Below are 22,892 nucleotides of genomic sequence, written 5' to 3'. Positions count from 1 at the left end.
GGATGGTGTGTGACTCTGTGCATTCTAGATCACTGCTGTTTCATGTGGTCATCAGCTGAAGAGACAAACTGCTACCAGTACAACAAATATTCCTGCCTTGTGCCCCATTAACTAATAATTTGAAATTACTTAAGTTTGCATTTTTGTCTCTATCCTTACCGAATATTTGAATTTCTATGAGTTTTTCTTGGAAGCTTTTTTAGTGGTAGCTGAAAATATTGCTGTAACTATTTTTAGGAAATTACTATTAGGAAATAGGAAATTACTATTTTTAGTCTTTTACATGATAACCCTGCCAGAAGCAGCATGGATAGTAATGCATTCATAATTTTTTATTTATTAGTGCTTAATAGATGAGCAGCTTTGTTATAAGAAGGAATTGTACTGCCTCTCATTCAGTACAGAAATTTCACCACTGTGGGAGAGTCCAAAAACCATCAATGTTCATGTGTAAGTAAGTTAATTGCTCTGAAAAATCAAGTTGTTTCAGACAAGGTCTCCATTTAATTTGAGCAATCTCATGTGGGTAATAGTGGTTTTCATCTTGTGCCTGCAGTGACTTTAAGAGGGGAGAAAAGCAATGAATTTGACACGTGATCATTGGTTTCGAGATGGTTTTCACACATAAAATATCTTAGCTGCTCCTGTGGTTTGCAGTAATCTTTGTCATCTATCTTATTTAGCACCTAAATATTCTTTTTCCTGTTCCCTCTCCCAGGCTCCATGAAGTGAGACAGTGGGTGCAGGAGCTGGAGCCTGGTCGAGGCTGCAATTTGCTGAAAGCCTTGAGGCATGTCCTTCCAATGAGAGAACTGAATTCCTTGGTTCTCATTGTAGGAAACTGGTAAGTTCATTTCCTGTCTGAACAACCACATTTAACCTGGATACAGGACTGGTACAAGAAACTGAACTTGATACAAAAACAAATAGAAAATTCAAGGTCCGTGTATTACGTATTTTTAGTTTATACCTTTGAATTCCTTTATTTCTTCCCTTTTTACTATTTATGAATCTTTTCATTTCTGTTATGAAGCTGTGTGTTTCCTTTGCAGATCACTAATCACAGTAATCTATTGAGAGCCTGCTAGCTCTAGTTTTACACCAATTAAGTGTCATTAAAGGTGTCACTGAGAGTCCACACCTCTGGGAAGGATAAGATAGATTGTGCTATAAAATAGCATTAGGTATTCAAAGATTCTTCTCTCTGTGATCTTAGTAGTGCTGATGGAGAACTTGAAATGTCTGATTAAATAAATGAAACCAGGTGGGATCATATAAATTATGGACTTAAATTCTGCAATTCTGCTGTCATAATTTGAAAATTCCAATATTGGAGTTGGGCTTACAAGGAAAAGACTACAATAAGGATTCTAGGAGTGTTACCTTTCTCCTAGTTTACTAATTGTATTTTATTTTAAATGTGCAAAAAGGGATGGTGTAAGCTTGGCAAGATTGATACTTTGGGTAATTGAACTTAAATTTCAGATGACTTACTGAACACACACTGTTGATTACAAGGTTCCAAGTTTTGCTTAGATCTGCTCTGAACAGAAACCAGAAGTTGATACTGGGTGAAAAATCCCTTAATTTCTGTCCCTGGCAGAAGTGTAGCTGCAAGGAAAAGTTTTTACTAACCATCAGAGCTCAGGAAGTGATAGCTGTGTGGGACACTAAGTTCTAAACATAAAACAAAGTTTTACTTTCTTGGGTGCCTTTGGAACAGGATATCCTTGCATACCAGAGCTGAAAGGTTTTCTGTCACAGTGGCCAAAGCCACAACTCCTGATCTTTAGCTTTCAGGGCTAGCAGGGAATACTTGAGAACATTTCATTCACAAGCTGTTCTGAATGGGAATAGAATCCTAGTGGGTTTGTTATCATCCAGATTTTCAGGACAGAACCAAGCTCCAGTAGTGACATCTCAGTAATGGTTGAAAGAGGGAGGGAAAATCCCTCCAAAAGCATGATAATGCTAAATACCTAAATAATTCCCATGGTTTATTATTTCTTTCCCAGTTTTCTTTTCTATATCTTCTTCAGTATGGCCTTTTTTTTTCCCATTTGATTACTGCCATTGTTAATATATTTTTCTTTTCTTTTTTAATCAGCCCTGATCAGTCTTTTGAAATATTATGTGATTATGCACAGCAGTGTACACTGGGGAGAAAAGTGCAGATTCACACTGTTACATATGATTGCAGCAACCCTGCTTCCCTTGTAAGTCATTGTGGTAATACTTAACTCCCTGAAGTGCATTGTTTTCCTATTCAGTTGTAATGCCTTCTCCCATAAACTTGTGGGGAAGGTAAGCTAGAGTTCTTGAATTAGTGTCCTTTTCTCTTCAGAGCATATTTGGACACATGAAAAAAAATGGTTTGGAGCATCATCTTGTAACTTGCTTTACTCAGTTAGTTTTTCAGCCATATTAAAATAAGACTGGTAAGCAAATGATGGAAACATAATAATTTTGGCTTTCTCACTACATGTATCTCAAATATTCTTTTTCTGTCTCTACTGAGAACTAAATAACAACAAGCCACATTATCTTTGACTTTACTATCTTTTGATACCAAGTCAAAGTAACTGTTTCCCTTCCTATTTTTATATGTAGGCACTTCTGAAGAACCTTGCAGAAGCTGTAAGAGGCCGTTATCATTGCTACTCTTCCCAGGGAGAGGTAGGTGACAGGGACAGAGGCAAAGCATTTTTATTTCTTGCTGATGATTCTTCACTTTGAGAAGGTAAAATAATTATCACCTGAGTAGAAATTGATAGTAAGAATTGGTGCTGAAAGTTTCTGTCATAGAAATGCTGAGGATGTGCTCAATAAACCTGTGGTTAGTTCTTTCTGCAACTGAAAACATTCCCTAAAAGTGCAATAAATTCTGCAGGTTTTGTTTGCTGACTTATGGCTGCTAAAAGCAGTGGCTTACTGTAGAGTGATTCAAAGCAATAAAGTAATATCTTGTTTATAAATTATTACTAATTTATATGCAGAGCATTAGATACATTCGCACTCAATTTTGCCATGCCAGGCAGTCTTGTATTGATGTTTGCACAGTAAAGTAAGAAAGCTGCTTTCAGCTGCTGTTTGAACAACAGTTAACTTATTTTTCCCCATTTGTTTTGATAATTGCAGAATTTTGATAGCAGTGATTTTCATCTGCTACTTCAGGAAACCCAGAAGGCTAAGGACCTACTCAAGAGGATCAAACAGAGTTTTCAAAGAAGAGTTGGTGGCTTGCTTGGTAGTAAAAGAGCAGATGTATGTATATTTTTATTTTCACATGTACTTTGAATAATTAGGGTTAGAAATTTTAACTGTCCACAATATGAAAAAAATTGTATGATTGATCAGGTATTTTGATATGTGAACTTTGAGTATTCTCTATTGAAAATTTATTGTTAAGAGCAAATTAAGAACAAAATCAGTAAAGGAGACATTTTGCTCAGTATTCTCCACAATGCATGAAAAGAGCATTGTCCTGTGATTGGAATGGGGATCTCAGGAGCATTAGCCTAACTCTATGCAGAGCCATATAAATGAAGTTCCAACACTCATTTCAATTGGTGAAATGATATTTACTCCTGTGTGATTTAGTTGGACATTTGAATCCATTGCAAACTTACAAGGTCTTGTCTTGGTAGCACTGTTATACAAGCCTGGGAGGAATTTTTTTGTGAATAAAATTTCTAATTATATTTCCCCTCATCCTTCCTATGCTGTACATATTATTTTTTTTCTTTCTTCCAACCTCATAGTTACTAAGGACTGTGTAGACTACCTGTGGAGCAGAAGTCACTCTGGAATGACTTAGAAGGTTCTATATCCCCAGTAAAAGCCCATTTTTAGGAGGACCATTGATAGCTACTTTCAAAGTGTTTTGCTTGTTGGAATCCCAGCACTTTAATTAATGTTCACCAGGATTCCATTCTGGATATTTTGAATTGAGGGTAAAAATAAATTATGTTAAAACTTGCAAGAGCTTTTCTTGAAATCTGTTTTAGGTTTCCACAGCATTTGCAAAACCAGCAGCTTCTAGCTTCTTCCCAAAGCCTGCAAAGCACAAAGCACCATTAGTTATTCAAACACCAGGCATCCTGGCCAAAAGCTCAGCAGACTGGTTAAAGACGTATGGATTGAAAGGTAGCACAGAAAGAAAAGCTTAACAGGTATGAAAAATAAATAAAAGACAGACTGTGTGATTTATTTAATGTATTTTTTTCTTCCTATAGCTAAAAAGTTAGACCTTTATCAAGTTCTGGCTCCCAATGCTTTCTCTCCTGTGGAAGATTTTGTACCTATTCTTAAAAAAACAGTATCATCAACTCTACATGAGGCAAGTGAGGAGGAACTTTTTTCCCTGGGTTTGTGGGTTTTTTTTCTTTCTATTGCTACATCTTTCTAATTTAAATCAGTACTTTATAAGTTAGCTGAAATTCTACAGGCTGACATTTGAGTCATAGATTCAACTCAAATACTTCATGTCATTCTTAAGAATGACCCAGGAAGAAATTCCATGTTAGTCTGTCTTATGTTGGGTTCTGTAAACAGTTAACTCTACCTGTCCTTCTAGAAAGTGATGATGCAGTTTGAGTGGTATGATGGAACTGTCAAAAATATCCATGTTGACCTGCCAGTATTGTACAACTATCAGGTGAGTTGTCTAACATGATGTGGCCTTGTCAGGGCTAGACTGCCATCTAATTATTCCTCATTAATTGTCTTGTTAGCTAAGTACTGCAGGGATTTGTGTGCAGACAGCTGCCCATGTAAGTCTGCAGCCACTGGATCTCTGACAGGCAGGGGGGATTGCTGAGGATTTCCTCCTAGATCAGAATGCAGATCATCAGAGAGTGGGGCAAGTTTAATGAAAGAGAAGCTGTCTGGGCATGTTTGCTACCAGGGTTTGCTATATATTGGTCTTTTTCTTAGTCCTTTTTCTTTCCCACTTCACTGGCAGTCCTGACAAAGGGCTGTGGGAATGTTTCCAGGCAGGGCAAATAATCCATTAAAGTGGGAGTGATGTGAAGTCTGTGGAACTCTACAGCCAGTCCAAAAGGAGGGTGTGAAGTGGCTGAAATGAAAAGCAGCTTCTGTGGCTTCTTGCTCACTGGGAGATGCTTGTGTTTTGTGCATGCTAAATTATAGTTCTGTTTGTGAGTTCAGTGCCCTTTTCTAGCTTGATATGCCCTCATGTTACACCTACATAGACTTGGAAAGGTCATGTTGAACAAATTACCTTAATATCAAATTGATACTGTTAAAGAATTACATGTGTTTGAGAATATTGTGTTTATGTTAAATGATGTGTTTTGCTATGAACACTGCCTAAAAATGCTATTGAAGAAGGGGTAAGCTTGCAAAAACTGTATTTTTAGAGCTCCTTTTTTCTTTTCTTGGTATGCCTGAACACTGTTTTGGAATATGGTGGCAAGAGGAAGAGTGAAGTGGAGATAGAGACCTTTAAATTCTTTGTTGCTTTTTTATCACTGTATGTTTTTTTCATGGACTGTGTTCTCTTATCTGTACTTAGAATGAAATGTTGCTATCTAAATGAATGAATTTTATTTTTTTTTTCATTACTATGCTGTTATGTTATTTCTCTCCTAAGCATTTGGCAATAAAAGACTTGAACTTTCTATTTCTAACATAAATTTTCTTTATTCATGCATAGAGGGTCCTTGCTAAAATGGTAAAAATCTATGAGAAACGAATTGACTGGCTATCTATTGCTAGCAGAAGAATATGGGGAAGTGTTTGTGAAAGAAGGTATTGTATTTGATTTTGGAGGTTTTTTTGTGAGTCTTAATGTGTTTGAGGAAGGTGTTTATTTACATCTTGTCTGAGGCCTTACCCAACCTCAGTTGCACATTTGCTCTTTTTCCCGTTTGCAAGCCTTGAATATGGAGTTTCAGACAGAAGGAGGGTAGCTGAGGCCCCTGTCACTAGAGATTTTCTTACTCATTAATTAAGGACTGAATTAGCCCATCTGGCCACTCTGTTGTGCTGGGAACTCACTGACTGTCCATCACACCTGTGGGTCTTTCCAAAACTACTGCTCCCAAATTATCCTGTGTCCCTTAACTGTGACCATCTTGCATTGTCTCTGCAAGCAAGACTTAAACCTGGCCATGCTGAGCAGCTCCTCATTAACCCTTCCCTGTAAACAGGAATGTGCTCATAGCATCAGTCAGTCCAAACCTGAGCAACCACTCTGGCACTGATGAGCTGAGAGAAACCTTCACCATTTTGGAGTCATATTCCATATTACTGTTCATATTACTGTTCCATTAATGCTCCTGAAATGCTGGCTGGGAAAGGAGACTCAAGCATCCAATAACTCTCCATGTGGCAAACATCCACACATTCCAGGAGGAAGAGAAGGGGAGAAGCATTTTGGGGTTCAGGAGCCATTAATGGCTCCTTAACAAGTACCCTGATTATTCCATAGTTTAAGAAAGACAGAAATTTCCATTACTGTTCCTATTTTTATTTTTTAAATGTCACCTAATGTGACATTTTTTTGTTTGCAGATTTTTTTAAAAATACCAATTCAGTCTTTATACATTTTGATACATAGGTAGAAGATACTTTCCCTGACAAGTTACAGTGCACTAAAGATAAGAATACATAATTAAATAAGACTTTTTTCTTTTTTATAATGAATAGCATTTTTCTTCTACAGGGTGGTTGTACTTGTTGATGTATCAGTGACAAACTCCACCTACATCTCTCATATCCAACATTGTTTGCGACTTTTACTTGAGGAACAAATGTCAAATAAGGATTGCTTCAATATTATAGCGTAAGTCATTTTTAGGAGTCTTTTAAAACAACTGTAATGCATTGCAATGAAAGAAGTATGCTGAGAGATTAGTTACTAATAGGCATATTTCAGTATTTTATGTTTTTAGTGAAGTGTTTGCAAGACTAGCACTTATTGGGCAAGTGCATGAATCAGATGTGTGGAGACCAGATTAGTAATTAAAAATCACTTTTTTGGCTGAGGGTCACTGGAACTGATAGCATCATACCTGTAACAAATACTCATCCTGCTATATTGTTCATAACAGTATTAATTCACCTGTCAGAAAGACACCAGAAGAGGACTTTGATGTCTCAGGTACCATAACTGAGAGCACCCTTTAAATTTTACAGTAACTCCAATACTGTTTAATATATTACAGTGGTAAAATTCTGAACTCAGCACTGGCAGGCAGAAGGCACAACTGCTGGGCAGGTAAAAGTAAGAGCCAGCAGCTCATGGAGTTCCTGACAATGTTGCAGTGTGTGCAATATCCTGTTCAGCTGTCCCAGTTCCATCATATTCCAATAGGACATGGTGTGAGAACAGAGCCCTTATCCCACAGGAGAGGTGCAGGCAGCAGCTGAGGGTTGGAGTTCCTCTTGCACAGTCCTTCCTCTGAGCTTTTCCAGCTCATGCAGGATCCTATTCAGGAAAGAAAATCAAATAAACCTGGGGTGATGGATAAATGTGGATAATTGAATGGTCTGAAATAGAAAATAGTTGGCATCAGGCAGTTTTATATCTGTAATACCCTAAATGAGATTTTTCTTCGTCTGTGAATTTATTTTATCTTTTTCTTTGTTCTAAACTATAATATAAAAATTAATTGCTCTTATCTTTCTGTGAAAGATTTGGGAGTGACATTGTGCCTTGGCAGCAGGAACTGTGTCCTTCCCAACCAGAAAACTTAGAAAAGGCTTGGAGGTAGGATCACATAATTATCCCATGTATGTGAATTTCACAGAGAAAAATTGCAAACAACTAAAAAATTGTATAAGTTTATCATGTTCCAAGAATAGGCTGCTACAGTGATTGTTATAGTGGTTTCAAGTGAAAATAGCATTGTAAAAGTTAATAAGCTTGGGGTGACTTTGTTTCATATGTATATATAATATATGTGTACACAGATACAGAAGTGTCTGTATAAGGAATGAAGAGGTTACATGAAGAATTGAAAACTGCTTCAAGTTCAGTTGGGATGTGAGAGATAAACAATGGGGTTTTCCCCACAGGCTTAGGAAAACAATCCCAGGTTTCTGTTTGTGGAGTCACATCTCCTGTGTTCTCATTATACCTCTGGTTTCATTTCTGTTTCTCTAAGTTCTACTACATTAATATTTTTCCATGTAAAATTAGGAGAGAATTCTTTCCTCTTTATGCTTTGTATCTTACTTTAAAAACTAGTTTTCCATGCTGGCAACCAGGACAAATAATTTGTTACATTATCTGCTTTTGCTCTCTGTCATTTTCAAAAATTTTAGACTCCAGGGCAATGTAATTTAAGACACTTCTCTTCATTGCTTTGAGCAGAAACAAGAGCTTTTGTCTTCATTCTTTGAACTGTAAACATCTTGGTTTAGGTGGGTGTTGAGCTTGGAGTGCAAGGGCAGTAGAAATGTCATGAGTGCACTCAGAAGAGCTGTGGAAGTTGACTTCAAAGACAAAGATAAACACAAATCACAGGGACTCTACCTGCTGACTACTGGAATACCTGATCAGGAAACAGTGAGTGTCATCATAGGCAACTTTTCTCTAAGTTCCTATCAAAACTAATATCAACTTTATTTTTCTCTTTTTTCTCCATGCCTTTTTGCCCTTATAGCCAATCCCAGTTCATTGGCAGAATATTCCTCCTTTACATACCTAAGGCAGCACAACTGTCAGGGTCCCAAAACTTCCATTTCTATTAGTTAGTCAATGTTAGTCATATTAGTTAGGCAATTGTTAGTCATGTGTTGGAGGAAGCAATTATTAATTATTTATAGAAAATTCAAGACATGCTTTTAGGTTTCCTTTCCCATTCGAGCTCTGGGCATCATTTTGCTTCAGATTTCTAAATTGGAGCAATCTGATTTTTTGTAATTTACCATTTCTGTACAATTCATGTACAGAATTATTCAAAAATACTATACAATGCAAATAATACAAAATTATTCAAAAATAATTTTCCAGTGGAGCTCCATAGCACACTCTGTAGAGACAGCTGCTGTTTTTATCCCAGTAATCCCTTGCCTGGATCCATGTTTGCAGTGAATGTGCTCCATGGCCATTAAGCTGTGTGCACAGCCTCAAGTTTCTACATGTTTGCAGTAAGGTGTCTCCTCCTTTTGTTACCAAACCTCTGGAGATTCTGGGCAGACCTAAGAAATCATTAAAGCCATATGGTTGCCAAGAAAAAGGAGGGACAAATGGACAGTTTCATCCCTGCTTTGCTGCAGTGCCCAGCTACACTGATGTCCACAATCTCAGTCTTTGGTTCCCAAGTGCACCCCAGCTCACCCCTTGCCTACAGCAGAGCTGTTGTCCCTGCAAGCAGCAATAGTGACAATTGCTGTGACTGCACTGCACTACTCAGGGCACGTTCCTGTTCTGGGCTGCTCCAGCTGGGAGCCCCTGTACATCACTCAGGAACCAGTGGAGTAGATGGAGCTTGTCTGAGGCAGAGGCTCCCCCCTGATGTTTCTTTCTCTCTGTCTTGCAGCACACAATCAGTGCTTATGTGGCTGAGGCTTGTGGAGGGTTGGATTTCCAGCTCCATGTCTGTCTGTTCAGTGTCACAGAGGCCACTGGCTCCAGTGGGGTTATTCCAGCCCGCTATGCCACCCCCAGGGAAACTGCCAGTGCTTTTAAAGAAATGGTACAGGCAGCCAGTGGGAGATTTCACTGGTTTGGAGAAGCAGGTATGAGCAAAGGAAAGTCAGCACATGCTTCTTTTTCATTAATGAAATAATATTCGTTAATGCTTTTTTAACCCCCAAATCAAGTAGTTTATTTTTTAAGATATGCTGAGAGCACTGAGATATAAACACAGGTTATAGTTTTATTGAGACTTTCAACCACTTTGCAGAATATTATAATGCAGCCTTAATGAAGGAATTTGTTTGGGTTTTTTTTTTTCTGTTTGAATTCGCCATTTTCTGTTCACCTTTTTAAGGATGCTTTAAAATATGGTTATTAATATGATAAGTCCAGATGATCAGGCTTGCAGGAAACAAAGGTTTTTTGATTCTCTGCATTGGTATTTGGCATGTGGTGTAAATTGTTGTACATTTTTAAAAATATTTACTTTGTACACTTTAAGAAACCCATGATAATTAGCATCTATTTGATTATCAGGTATTTTTGAAAGTGATGATATTACCAGTATTATATCTGAAATGGAAAAGGCAAAGAACTACTCCCAAAAGGTATGAATTACATAGAACTTTTTAATTACATATTTCTTCCTTAAAAAAATCAACAGTGTTTGTTCAGCTGATAATTTAGGAGATTGGACAAAACCCTTATGATGAGCAGGAATGTTCTAGAGTGTGAGAATAGTGACCATAAACTATGGACTAGAGAGCAGTTTCACCATAGCACTGCAGTGACTGGTGTTGGAGTAGCCAGGATTCCATACCAAATACAAGTTTACAGTTCAAGTGATTCTCCTTTGTGTTGCCAATCCTGTGATGAATTCTTTTCAAATAAATTAATTCTTCATTATAATAAAGTTATAAATGTTATATGCAAATAAATAACACTACATTCTTGTAAGTCCCACTGTAGGAAGGGCTTGTCCTTAGCACAATGGCTTTGTCAATTCTAAACCAGTTGTTTTCTCAGGTGTACTGAGGGTGCAGAACTAGACTGCATCTCACCATACTCCATGTTCATGACTTTTTTCCAAAGATACCCAACAGAATAACTGCAGCAGTATAGCCAGCCTGGCAGTGTGGTGCCTTCTTCTTATAAAAGTGTGAGTAGAAAGAGATCTGCAGTAAGAACCTTGCCCAGAGGGCTGAGAACCCTGTTGGATGCAAGTCTGAGTCACAAAAGCTGGATTTTTTTAAAAGAAGAGCTGCTGGCTATTCAATGACACCTAAAAATACTTTGTTATCATGTTACAGTTGCATTTATTTGGTTCACCATCTTCCACTTTGTTCCAGTTTGGTTTGTGTACACTGCTGCCTTTTGGTTTAGTCTGTTTGCCCAGAGCAGGAAGGGTTTCCACACAGTGTGTTTGAGCAAGCACAGCACAAAGGGGTTTCTGTTCAGTTAGAGGTATTAAGAATTGTCAGATAGGAATATTATTTATTATTATAGTAGTAAATACAAAATACCTGTCTTTGAAATGTCATTTCCTTAAATTCTATGTATCTGAATTACTAAGCAATGTGGATTTCCATTTCAGTGTGCATTCCTGGTGGAGTCCTTAAAGCAGCGCTCAGGAAATCAATCTGTGAAACCCCTCACAGCAGAAGGAGACTCAAATGTGCTTATGAGGAATGGGAAAAAAAACCCACAGAAGGTGCCATCTCCTAAACCCACAGCTGTGAGTCTGCCTGGAATGGTTTGAAGGGGTCCCATTTTTAATATGCTGTGTGTTAATTAAAGATCCTACCCAGCTATTGGATGTTCCTCTTCGTGAGAGAAGTGCTCAGCTGAAAATTTGAAGAAATTAGAGCAGCACTGAGATAGTACTTTGATTTTGTTTGCATTCAAAATGCTCCATATACAAAAAGTGCATCATGCTAAGTAATTAATTATAATGGAACCACACTGTAGTGTCAAAAGGTGTCTAACTAATCCTTCCTCTGACCTTAAAAATAATTATAATGGAAATAAAGGCAAAGCAGAAATGTGCTATACCAATTTACATCTATTTTGCAAGTCCTTCTAGAGGGTACTGAATATTATGATGGTCTGCTCATTTGCAGATGAGACAGCTGCAGCTCAGTAGCATGTGTGTGACCTCAGAGAGAGCCAGCATAAAACAAGAACAGGATTCAGGATTTGTTTCCAGCCTGCTGTGCTTATTTCTGTAGAGCTGCACTACTGAATCCCCTGGGATTTTGCTAGTGTTTGTTAATTTTGACTGTGTTTTGAGTAGGTGTGCACATCTGTAATATGCATAAAGGGCCAGTGTCTGCTGGAACTTTCAGTTCTTATCTTTGCAATGGGAATGGCATTGTAGGTGTGGGAATGCAGGAAATGGGAATGTAGGTGTGGGAATGTTGCAAAGGCTTTGTAGGTCTTCCAGGCTGTTTTATCAAAAGTGACATATTCTCAACACCTCTTCACAAATGCAGGAGAAACTAATTACTCAGAGATGTTAAGAGAGCATAGTTTTGTGGGGATTAAACTTGTAGAAAACGTGTCCGGGGTTGTCCACAGACATTTGTGATATTTATAGTAGAGCTGTATGTTAAATTAGATGGCAGTTGCTTGAAGGCTCAGTGTCACAGCAAGTCTTATCCTACAGTAGGGTTAAACAAGTGCTTGTGCTGTTTAGCAGGCTGCTCAACCCCTAGAGGGATTAGCCAAACCCAAGGGAAATTACTGGTGTCAGCACTAGATTTTCAATAGTCACTAAAATGCTGAGGAAGATACTAAATACTGTATTCTATAAAGCAAGGCCATTACCTCACTAGACTGCTCCTTCAGGTGGCAAAAATGGTCCAAATTCCTCTCCCTGTAGGAGTTAGTCTTCAGGTTTATGGTAGCAGATGATATTGGCAAGAAAATTAAAACAGAGCCATTAGAGTTACTTAACCCAGCAAGAAACTGCAAATTAATGTGTTGTCATGGCACTCTGTGGATTTGTAAAGGCCAGAGTAAAGCAGGAATTAAATAATAAAGAAGCATAGTTCCAGGTTAGAATAATGCAGTTATGATCCATCTGAAGCACTTTTTACTTTTTTGTTGTTGTTGTTATTAAAGGTGCTTAAGGATGTTAAAGACAACCATGGTGCAGAGAGAAATACTCCTGTAAGAGCACTGGCATGGCGTCCTCCTAGTGCCAAAGCAGGAATTCCACCAGGTCTGAATGGATTAGGGGCTTTTTCTCTTCAGTTTCTTTTGGGTTTTGCTTAAAAGACAGTATTTAAGTTAGAGATTTAAATTAAGATTTTATAAACACCTGGAATTGTAATTTTTAATCAGATTTATAGGAACCTTGTTTTGGAATTCCTTTGGGATGAGTTTTAGCTGTAATTTACCTCATTTGCTTCTACACTGTGCAAGGAAGGAACTCTGCACAGCTGTGCAATGATTTCCAGCTCCTAGCATTGAATACCTGACCTTTATCAGGAAATGCCATAAGGCTCAGCACTTCAGACATTTATGATGTTATTAGTTTAATGTATACATTGCCACTAAATCTGTTAGATCCCATTTTAATTACTATGCTGTTCCACTTCATTTATTTATGATCTAGTAATGAAGGAATGGTACAACAGCAATGTCAGGTTGTGTGAAGTGCTAACTCTCCCAACTGCTCCTGGTATGAAAGCTCTTAAACTGATTCCAGTTATTGCTGGTCCTTTAAGGGCCAATTCATTTTTCCTCCATTTCTTTTTTTTTCCCCCTGAGTTTTTTCTTTGTATCATCACTAACATTTGCAGTTTATTTTTCTTTACATTAAATTTGAGCCTTCAAATCTCCTGATGTTGATATGTAGCAGTGTTTACAAATCTAGATTCATATTTGCATCTGAGGTTCTCTGTACAAAGTTAACTGGTTTCTCCAATAAATATTTTGTTTGTCCAAACCTCTAATTTTTTTCAAATTAACTCCTGTGACATTCTTCCTGATGGTAGTTTCATATTTGTAAAAGTTTCATTTCTATGAAAGCTGCTGCAGTAGTGCTGTAATATGGTTTTTCTTAATCAGTATCAAAGAAAATGAAGCATTTATAATTGTGGTAATAGGAATATATGAAGAGAAGAACAGGGTTGGGTTCTGCCCATGTAAGAGTTTTATCCAGCTGAGCTAAATTAATGGGGGTTTTATCTATTATTTACTTGTAGCACAAACAGTAAAAGAATGGCCTCAGACTGAGAATAAAGGAAAGACCAAACCCAGGAAGCAGCCAGAGCTTTCTGTGTCTGCATTTTACACTGAAGAAGGAAGAAATGTGGGTATGTGTTATCAGGATGGGATGGGTGAAGCCCTTTTCTTATCAGCACTTCTGCTATAAAACTGGCAGGATGGCAAGTCCCTGATAACCAGGGTGCCTTGAACAGTGAGTGGGAGAGAGTTTCACTTTCCAAACAGTGCTAAGGATTTTTACTTTAGATGCAGGTGGGTGGCACTTTTTTCCTGGTTTGGGGGGGGGGTGTTTCTTTTGTCAAGTCCCTTGGGATCTTTTGGTTGAAGGTGCTCCAAGGAAAAGCCCTATGAACGTGGTTTAGTTGATTTGGTTTGGAACTTTTTGAAGGTGACAATTTTTTAAAATAAGTGATTTTTTAGGTACTTTGTTCATTTCTGAAATAGGTACAATATATCAGAGGTATCCCAAGGCAGTGTGTGTAAAAAAATCTGTTTGCTCTGTCAAATTGCCAGAGGAAGAGGAAATCTGTTCAAGCAAAGAGGTATTTTTCTCCTTACTAATAAATTGCCATTTTGGAACTATCCATCTGAATTAATGTAAATGTTAACTGTGATTCTGTACAATGTGTTATTACTTAAACTGTTCTGATATTTCCAACAACCAATTGCTCTATTTGTTTGTCTTACAAGTGGCTGACCAAGTACAGTATTAAAAAGCTTAACCTGGAATTGCCCAGACTGATGTTTGGTCCAAGCTGTACCCACCAGAAGACAACTGTGGAGTCTCTGCACAAGAAAGTATCAGCAAAATACTGTTCTATCTTCCCCAGTGCAGAAATCAATGTAGGTTTTTGCAGATGTCAGGTACCTCATTATTGAAAGGCTTTGTATTTGTTTAGTGAGTGTTGATTGATGTTCCTGACTTTTCTCTCCACTCTTGCCTGATCTTTCTAAGTCATACTTCCACTAGCAAGCTAGAGAGGGTCTTTTATTCACTGCAAAAAACCACTGAGCATGTTAGAAGTCCAAACTGCATGTTCTTTAGAATGTATAGCATCTCTTCTGTTCATACAGTATGAAAAATAATTTTTAAAATTTAAGTCAAACTTATCAAAATCATGTGTTCGTTGAAACTGGGAAAATGTTGGATCTTGATGGTTTCAGTTAGTGTAATGACTGGAGAGAAGCATAGAAAGCTAAGTGCAAGCAACAGTCACAGAATTTTTACCATATTTGCTAAAAAGACAAACATCTCCCTGATGTCCAATGCCAGCACTGCATACATAGCAGCTCAGCTCAGATTTCCTGAAGTAAGCTGCTCTTGTACAAACTGAATTTTTCCAGGGGGTTGTGAAACATCTGCAGTTTCAGCCTAGAGAACTGGAAACCTACAGAGAGCAGCTGGAGAAGGTGCTGCAGCGTTATACCCAGAGGGTGCAGTGGCTGCTCTCAGGTACAGTGTGCCCCTGGCTTCCTGGAAAGCACAAATATCTACAAACCCTTCTTGTCTGCTGGTGCTGCTAGAATGGATCTGAATGTAACTCTGAACCTCCCAAGTGAATAGAGATTCTCTGGTTTGCATTTCATCGAAAGTTTAAAACTTATTTTTGTGAATACAAGAAAATTCAGCATCTGTGCAGCTGATAAACATCTTGCTTGCTGACAAATAATTAGGTTTTGGTGTTTGTGAGTACAGAGTAGAAGCTTTCTATCAACAGAATATATACAGTAACATATACAGGCAAAATTAGCTTTTCTGCATGTTTTGCTTAGAATGTGCCCTGCTTAGAAATTCAGCATCACTACTGGTGAAGACTGTTTTGATCTCTCTGTTGCTCATAAAGATCTTTCTTGGGAAATAGTTTAATTTTTTGCTGGATTCAAAAGGACAAATTATTTAATGCAAACAATTAGCTGGCAATTAATGCTTGATAGTGCTAGTTCTGAAATGGCCAAAGACTTTTCAATTGTTAACCTTTTAACTATGTAATTACCTCATAGATTAGACTTAATTATGTAGAAATGTGCCCAGAATTACCCCTAAAGCCTGAAGATTTACATTCTGCTCTATAAAACAAGCCTATGTAATAACTCTTAATTAGTTTGAATGTTCTGCCCCAGGAAGCCGAAGATGGTTTGGTACCATTTTAGAAGCAAATGTCTGTGTTTTGATTGATACATCTGGTTCCATGGGCCCACATCTGCCACCTGTCACAAAAGAACTTACCTCCCTTATCTGGGAACAGCTGAGAAAAAATGAAGTCAGGTATGGTGAATTACTGATAAAGACTGAAATCTGCACTCATTATTATGTAATCAGATTGCTTAATAATTACAGTGATACAGCACTGAAACACAATTCATGTAATTATGGTATGTTAGAGTATCATGTGCATGTGACAAGAACTGCTTTTTCTGTTGCTTTTGCCAGTTTTAAGTTGTAAACTCTCTAAGATCTGAGCCTCTGCTGTAGGCTGATGCTGTTCACCCTTTTAGGCTCAGCATTCCCATAGATTTGCTGGTCATGCAAAGTAAGATATGCTTTTTGACTTTTGCAAGGCTGAAGACCAACACTAGGCTCTTTGTTAGGGGGTTTAGTTGGGTTTCATGTTTTTTTACTCTTGGGTTTGGGCTTGTTTGTTTATTTCTTTAATTTAATGTATTTACTTATTTCAAAACTGTCTTATCCAAAGTGACTCATTGCATTGGTTAGGGTTAAACGTTGTGGGTCACCTTTCTCCTCAGGTTTAACCTGCTGAGATTTGCAGAAAATACAGAGAGTTGGAGAGAGCATCTTGTAGAGGCAACTGATGAAAGCTGCCATGATGCTGTGCAGTGGGCTTCCTCATGCCATGCTCATGGGAGCTCCTGCATCCTTGCAGCTTTACAGGTTGGTGTGGCACAGCCTGGGGAGCACAGCCTGCCTGTGGGGGTGAAACACTTCCACCTCACTGCTGACATCCTGGGGAAATGGTGATGTCAAAGTGTGCAACAGCTTTAGATGCAAATCACTGAACAGTTTAGAAATCAAGTCACTGGCTCTGGCCCAAGGCCTGATAGATACTCAAAGTAATTGCTCATACTAAGTTTTAAAAAGAAGTCAAATATCAATAGTATTTTTAATATTTATGTTCAAAGAATACTGGAGAAGGGAAATAGCCAGTTGCTCAAACTGATGTTTATGTACAACTGTGGCTGTGCTATGTTGTTCTGACCCAAAGAGGGTTTTAAATAAGCAATACTTGTTGGAATCTCATGGGTTTTGAGTACAATTCTTGAACTTCAGTAACAGGTGAAGAAATTTTTCTCCTATAAAAATTCTCAGTGTAGAAATCAACTAGTAATAATAACTTAAAACTGAACTTGTAATTTTTTGAGATTTTAAAATGGAATCAAAAAAGAAATGTTGCCTTTAATGAACGATTCTTCTTCCAGACAGCCTTGCACAATCTCTAAATAAATGTTATGGCATTCATCATGAATGAAGTCCAGTAGAGCTGCAAGATGTGTATATTACAGAGATGTTCACTGAGTCAGTTACTGTAGCAAATTTTCATAATAATCATTTAAGTCCTAGTGGGCCTGATTTGCAGACATTAAACAACTTTAACTCCCATAAAATATGATATAAACATCTTCTGTCTTTAGTTGTCCAAAATCAGTTAACTTTCTTATTTCAATGAGTCAATTTTTGGCAATGCCCTGCTTATAAAAACGTTGTCTTATGCAACAAATTATCTACTTAAATTTTCAAATTTATATCCTTGATCTCCTTCCTGAACAAGCAAAAACGAAAAGACAAAACTAAGTTGATTAATGATCAAATATAAATATATTGGCAAATATAAATTATCTAAATTACTGGAATGGTGGTTTTGTTCTGAAGTATAACATTTCATATAAATGTACCAATTATTTAAGCTTATTTTCTCCTTTTCAGAAGGCTCTCAGTTTCCAAGGTGTAGAGGCACTGTATCTATTGACTGATGGAAAACCAGACACCAGTTGCAGTCTGATTTTGAAAGAAATTGAAAGATTGATAAAGAAACAAGATATTAAAATCCACACCATTTGTTTTAGCTGTGCAGACAGGTATATGATACTTTGCAAGAACAAAACAAAAATCTCTTAAAATGACTGCTTTATTTATTGTCTGTGCTACCAAGATAGTAATGGGGAAGATTGTTCTGACACAGGTTCTGCCCCATGGCCTGCATTTCATACAGGAATTTATAATTATGTCCTCCAGTCTATTTGTTTTGGTGTCATATTTTTGAGGAGTTCTTAGAAATTCTTTTGCTGTTGCTTTCAGAAAACAATTTTCATAAGTAGCTTTCTACTTTGTGCTGACAGAGGGGCTGTTGAATTCCTGAGGAAGCTTGCTTCCCAAACAGGAGGGCGCTTCCACTGCAGCTCTGGAGGTGAAGATGGACAATTAGCAGCACACAGAATATTGACAGAGGGCCTGGATGATGAAGATGTATGTTAAATAAATCAGTTTGGTTTGTTTCTTTGCAACTTAGTTCTTCAGCAGTAGAGAAACTTCATTTATAAAAGAAAAACAATGAGGAAAAAATAATACAAAACTTCTAAGATATATCATATTAAAACCAAAAGGAGAAAGCTTAGTGTCTGTTTTTGCCTTTCTGCTAACAGCCTTGGTGAGGTCCCCAAGCCCATGAAAGGAATGCACAGTGAGTGCAATGCAGGTTTTGAAAGAGAAGTACAAAATACATTGTGTGTCTGCATGTGGTTTTTAAGCTAACTTCAGCTTTTACTGTCTTCTTATCCTTCCCATCTTGTGTTTCATTTAACTGTAAAATCCTTATGCAGTGCTTAGCACATTGATTCTCCAGCTTGAGACCTCAGGCATTGCCAGAGCAGAAAAATGTTCATGAACAGAGCCAGGTTCAATCTAGGCTGGCTCTGCTCTCCCCTTGTGATACCGAGAGCTTCTCTGCAAGTAGGGAAATTTAGAGCTTGGGATCAGTTAATTCAGGTGTGGAAACAGAAGATAATAAACAGGTGCAAATAAAACATTTTAACTGTGTTTTCAGAATCCAGTTTTCCCTTACTTTGAAGGAGATGATCTAAAGAACCTTACTCAAGAAGTAGCAAAAGCTAGAAGTTTCTTAAAGCAGGCAAAATCTTGGAGGTGAGTATTTATAAATAATCTTTTTATTTATTATTTCATGGGATGAAGACAAGAATATCTGACTCCCAATGTCTGTTTTATAAAAAATTAGACCTGGAGAATTTTCTAGAAAAGGAGTGAAGGACAATTAAATTGAAGATTTATGTTTCTTCATTGTTACCTTTCCTAACTGCCAACCCAGAACCAGACAGCACCAGTTCAATGGGAATAGTAGGCAAAAGTTCCTGCAAAGAAGTTTAAAATGCATTATAGCTGAAAAGTCACCCAAGGACAGGGGTAGGCAGAGACTCCAAGGTGTTCTATGCCTCTGTGACAAACTGCTGTCATTCTTTGGGGTTTGTTTTTCTTTCAAACAGATTATTGCTTGAAAAATGGAACACAAACCAAAGAGACAACTCTGGCTTCCAAAAAAAGTGTTCAGGTAAACAGACACCACATTTACATCATAGTTTATGTATAGTTTGTGTATTTCAGTAGGAGGGTAATATTTTATTAAATTTATTCATTTCTAGCGGTGACTTTTTTCAAAATTGGAAACATTTGTATTGATTTTAGTTCTTAGCTGAGCTAGTCCACAGTAAAACCCCATATAACCAAAGAAGAGTTCAAAGAAAGCTGTTGGGGGTGAAAAGAGCAAGGCAGGTGTGTATTTGTAGTTATTCATGGCCTAGCAAGCAGTGAAGCACATCAGAGAGCTGAGCCAGGTGTAGTGGCTGTAATAACAATTGCTGCATGATTTATCTGCTCAATGAACAAGCCTGACTGGAAAAGGTCCCCACTAACACAGAGACATCCTCAGCACACGTGGGACTGTCACTAGAGAGGGAGCTGGGCAAACTGAACCTCTCCCAGAGCCAACCTGCTGCTTTCAATTGGCAAAGTGAAAACCACAGGAAAAGAGAAATTGTGGCTGGAAGTACTTTCTCAGGATTAAACAAGACAGAAGCATTTGTCACAGAGCTGTTTGAGGGAAAACAATGGGCACAGACAACTGCAGAGTTGCACTAGGGAATGTTGGCCTGCCAAGATATTCATCAAGGGCTTGGGTAAGGCAGATACAGAGCAGGACTGGGGTGTTTTAAAATCCTTGTTTCTATGCCTGTAGTTTGTATTTTGGTTCAAAAACATTGCCCAGTCATTCAAATAGGAATAAAAAAAATCCAGTCTGACCTGCTGGCTAAGAATGCCTGGTTCATGGAGAGTGGAACCTGGAGCCTGGTGTGCAAGAGTGGGTGTCTGTGAGTGTGTCAGGGTCTGCAGAACTCAGCATTTAAGGGCTGATCACTCCCCAGAGATGCTCAGAGAGGGAGCAGATATAAAACCATCCTGCAGCAGCAAGGAAGGTGTTACAGGCACGCAGAGATAAGGCTGGTGTTCCACAGCTGTCTCTGTATCTCAGCATTCTGAGGAAAACTGCATTGCTGGTGAAGTGTGTAGGAAGGTGTTGCTGTTAAAATTCTCCAGAAAGGGCATAGCACTGTAGCCCAAATAAAACTTGTAAGTAAGGAAACTTTATTACTTTTAGTTTCAGTTGTGTTGGTTTTCCATTGCTGTTTTGTCAATGGTGAGCTGGAGCCCATGCATTTTATATATTTTGAGTTGTATTTTTAAAAGTATTCATGTGCTTCACTTGTAGGATTAAATTTTAGATGAAGAGAAGATCCTGAAGAGGTTTGGAATGATACCATTCACCTGCTTCTTTTCAAAGTGTCTTCACTCCTTTCAGCTTCAAGCACAAAGAAAGATGATTTTTTTAATTTGTTGTCACAACTGCCAGCAAGACAAGAAGTTGCAGATAAGAGCTGCACTCACTCCACTTCCAGATTTTGCAGGATTCAAAATAAATCAAGTCCTGAACTCTACAAAGTTTAAATATAAGTAGAGGATAGTTTTCAATACAGCTAATAGAAATTTTTAAAGTGTATGTATCAGTAGTGATACAGGATCACTACTTTTGGTTCTCTTTTACTGGGTTGTATCAATAATTTCTTCAATTAGTTGCTGGTATGTCTAAATTGCCTTTTTTGTCTGCTGGTTTGAGAATTCTTTTTCTGGTGCTTATTATCCCTAACAGATGGGACAGATGGCTGTGATGTCAGGAAGAGAATTCTTTATGCCAGTTTTGCATAGAAAATCCAAGAAATAACCTTAGTGCAGAAAACAAAACTTGTAATTCATGTTTTTACACAGAGAAGTTTTGCTAATAATTATTTTGACTCTTTGCTTTTTGTGTTGGCAGTAAAGAAGAATTTAGAGCTGATGATTCAGAAATGATGAGACATGAAGAAAGTCATTCCCTGTTGCTGATGTAGCCTGGTTGTGTTTTCCTAACCAGACACTGCCTATCTTTTGAGCAATTCTGTTCTTATCTATTTCCTGTCTAGAAAGACTAAAAATATGTTTGCCAGTATCAGCTGATTAGTGAAATATACTTGTTTTTTACTGATTTCTGTAGTGACTAGTACAGCTCACTAGTATTTTGTAGATGTTCACTGTTGTCTTTCAGAGGGTTAGAAATTCATCTCAGCTGTTTCATATATGCAATATAATAAAAATGGAGTCATACTTCAGAATTAAGATACTTGATCTGCATTTATTCAGGAGTCATTTGCTTTTCTAGTGTGACACTGGATATGCTGTGATATGGGAGATTGTGTCTTTTCTGTCCCTTTATCTCTTTTGTCTCTATAAAGAATTAAAACTTTCTTCTCTCATAAATGTATCTATTTAGTGTTTTATGCTCTGAACCAGGTGACTCCTGCCTTCCATGTTAGTGCCAGCCTTTCCTAGAATGCTGCAGTTCAACTGATGCTTTGTGCTGTGCATCACTTTCTGTGCTTTTATTTGTGGATGTGTGTAACTGCTGAGATGATTTGATGTGAAAAATGTAAATTGTAAATTATAGGATTGGTTACATTTCTGTTTGGGGTATAGATGATGATCACTGATAAAATGAGGATTTCTACTAACAGAGATGTTAGAACAGTAAATCCAGGTAGAAAGGATGAGCTTTCTTTATTGCCAAAAAGGGTTTCTTATTTGTTTCTTGGAGGATTTAAGAAATGTCACAGTTCTGTAGCATAGTCTTATATTCCTATAAAAGTACTTTAAAAAAACTTAAAAGGAAACACACTTCTGCAGATGTGCTAAATGGTATCAGAGGCTCTTTGCAAAGTAAGAACATGTTGGATTTTGCAAATGTGGATAAGCATCAGAATATTTGTCTGTTGTGTTGGACTGCAATTGTCAAAGCTCTCCTTTAGAGCCTTCCCCCCATACAATATTTGGTGTTCAGAGGTTTTACTCTCTCAAATAATTGCATTTGCACTGTGTCTCCACTGGCAGATTGTCAATGGATCTGTAACCCCAGTTTGGGGCAGCCTCCTTTAATACTCATCACTGAGCTGTTTGGCTTGGTTGGGCTGGTTGTTTGTTCTGGGCAGAGCACAGCTCCTTTCTCTGCTTCTCCTGAGCATGAGCTCACACTCCAAGCACGTGCTGGGAACTCAGGAGCTTCTCCTTGCTGGGGCTGGGAGCCAAGGGCTTCTAAGCCTCCTGTTCAAGAAAATGCAATGAAAAGTAAGGAGCAAATGTTGTTGTTAGAATCTGTGTAAGCAAAGAAGCTGTAAAATAGCCAGGGATGACAGAACTGAGCCATCACACCCCATCCAAGTCCTCTTCTTTTGTGTGTTCAGCCTGTGCAGCCAAAGCCTTGTGGGCTCACAGGCTGGTCAAGCCCTGCTACCTCCTCAGAGCAGCTCCTTCCTTTAAAACACAGATTCCATCTCCTTGCTGCCTGCCTGGAAACTCCCATCCTGCCTGCTCAGCCAGGAGGGCATTTTCAGGAGATTCCTCACTGGGGCTGACCTGAGTAACAGTCAGTGACTGCAGTGT

General features: G+C 38.0%; 1 protein-coding gene across 10 annotated transcripts in view; it reads left to right on the top strand.

Annotated features, from left to right (window-relative positions):
* The window catches only part of VWA3A (von Willebrand factor A domain containing 3A), a 30,920-nt gene that overhangs the window by 4,584 nt on the left and 3,444 nt on the right, over positions 1 to 22,892 (top strand). For 2 of the 10 annotated variants that reach the window (XR_011681809.1, XM_071444089.1), the window contains exons 8-33: positions 344 to 450; positions 719 to 844; positions 2,108 to 2,216; positions 2,611 to 2,676; positions 3,139 to 3,264; positions 4,008 to 4,146; positions 4,236 to 4,339; positions 4,577 to 4,657; positions 5,678 to 5,772; positions 6,689 to 6,808; positions 7,661 to 7,735; positions 8,392 to 8,536; positions 9,513 to 9,711; positions 10,148 to 10,218; positions 11,205 to 11,345; positions 12,734 to 12,833; positions 13,822 to 13,932; positions 14,288 to 14,385; positions 14,534 to 14,686; positions 15,188 to 15,296; positions 15,965 to 16,109; positions 16,589 to 16,733; positions 17,784 to 17,935; positions 18,197 to 18,323; positions 18,901 to 18,998; positions 19,355 to 19,419. Coding sequence is in view for 7 of the 10 variants with exons in the window: in XM_071444089.1 (XP_071300190.1) it covers positions 344 to 450; positions 719 to 844; positions 2,108 to 2,216; positions 2,611 to 2,676; positions 3,139 to 3,264; positions 4,008 to 4,146; positions 4,236 to 4,339; positions 4,577 to 4,657; positions 5,678 to 5,772; positions 6,689 to 6,808; positions 7,661 to 7,735; positions 8,392 to 8,536; positions 9,513 to 9,711; positions 10,148 to 10,218; positions 11,205 to 11,345; positions 12,734 to 12,833; positions 13,822 to 13,932; positions 14,288 to 14,385; positions 14,534 to 14,686; positions 15,188 to 15,296; positions 15,965 to 16,109; positions 16,589 to 16,733; positions 17,784 to 17,935; positions 18,197 to 18,323; positions 18,901 to 18,998; positions 19,355 to 19,419 (3,007 nt within the window). In the remaining 3 variants the exon portion in view is untranslated. Of the gene's footprint in view, positions 1 to 343; positions 451 to 718; positions 845 to 2,107; positions 2,217 to 2,610; positions 2,677 to 3,138; positions 3,265 to 4,007; positions 4,147 to 4,235; positions 4,340 to 4,576; positions 4,658 to 5,677; positions 5,773 to 6,688; positions 6,809 to 7,660; positions 7,736 to 8,391; positions 8,537 to 9,512; positions 9,712 to 10,147; positions 10,219 to 11,204; positions 11,346 to 12,733; positions 12,834 to 13,821; positions 13,933 to 14,287; positions 14,386 to 14,533; positions 14,687 to 15,187; positions 15,297 to 15,945; positions 16,110 to 16,588; positions 16,734 to 17,783; positions 17,936 to 18,196; positions 18,324 to 18,900; positions 18,999 to 19,354; positions 19,881 to 20,634; positions 21,717 to 22,892 lie in introns of those variants that run through there. The other 8 variants (XM_071444088.1, XM_071444090.1, XM_071444092.1 and 5 more) reach the window with 8 other exon arrangements.

This window comes from Agelaius tricolor, unplaced genomic scaffold, assembly GCF_023055355.1.
Source record: "Agelaius tricolor isolate 1412-34295 unplaced genomic scaffold, bAgeTri1.0.p SCAF_19, whole genome shotgun sequence".
NCBI lineage: Eukaryota > Metazoa > Chordata > Aves > Passeriformes > Icteridae > Agelaius > Agelaius tricolor.
This window is presented reverse-complemented; position numbering and strand designations above follow the sequence as displayed.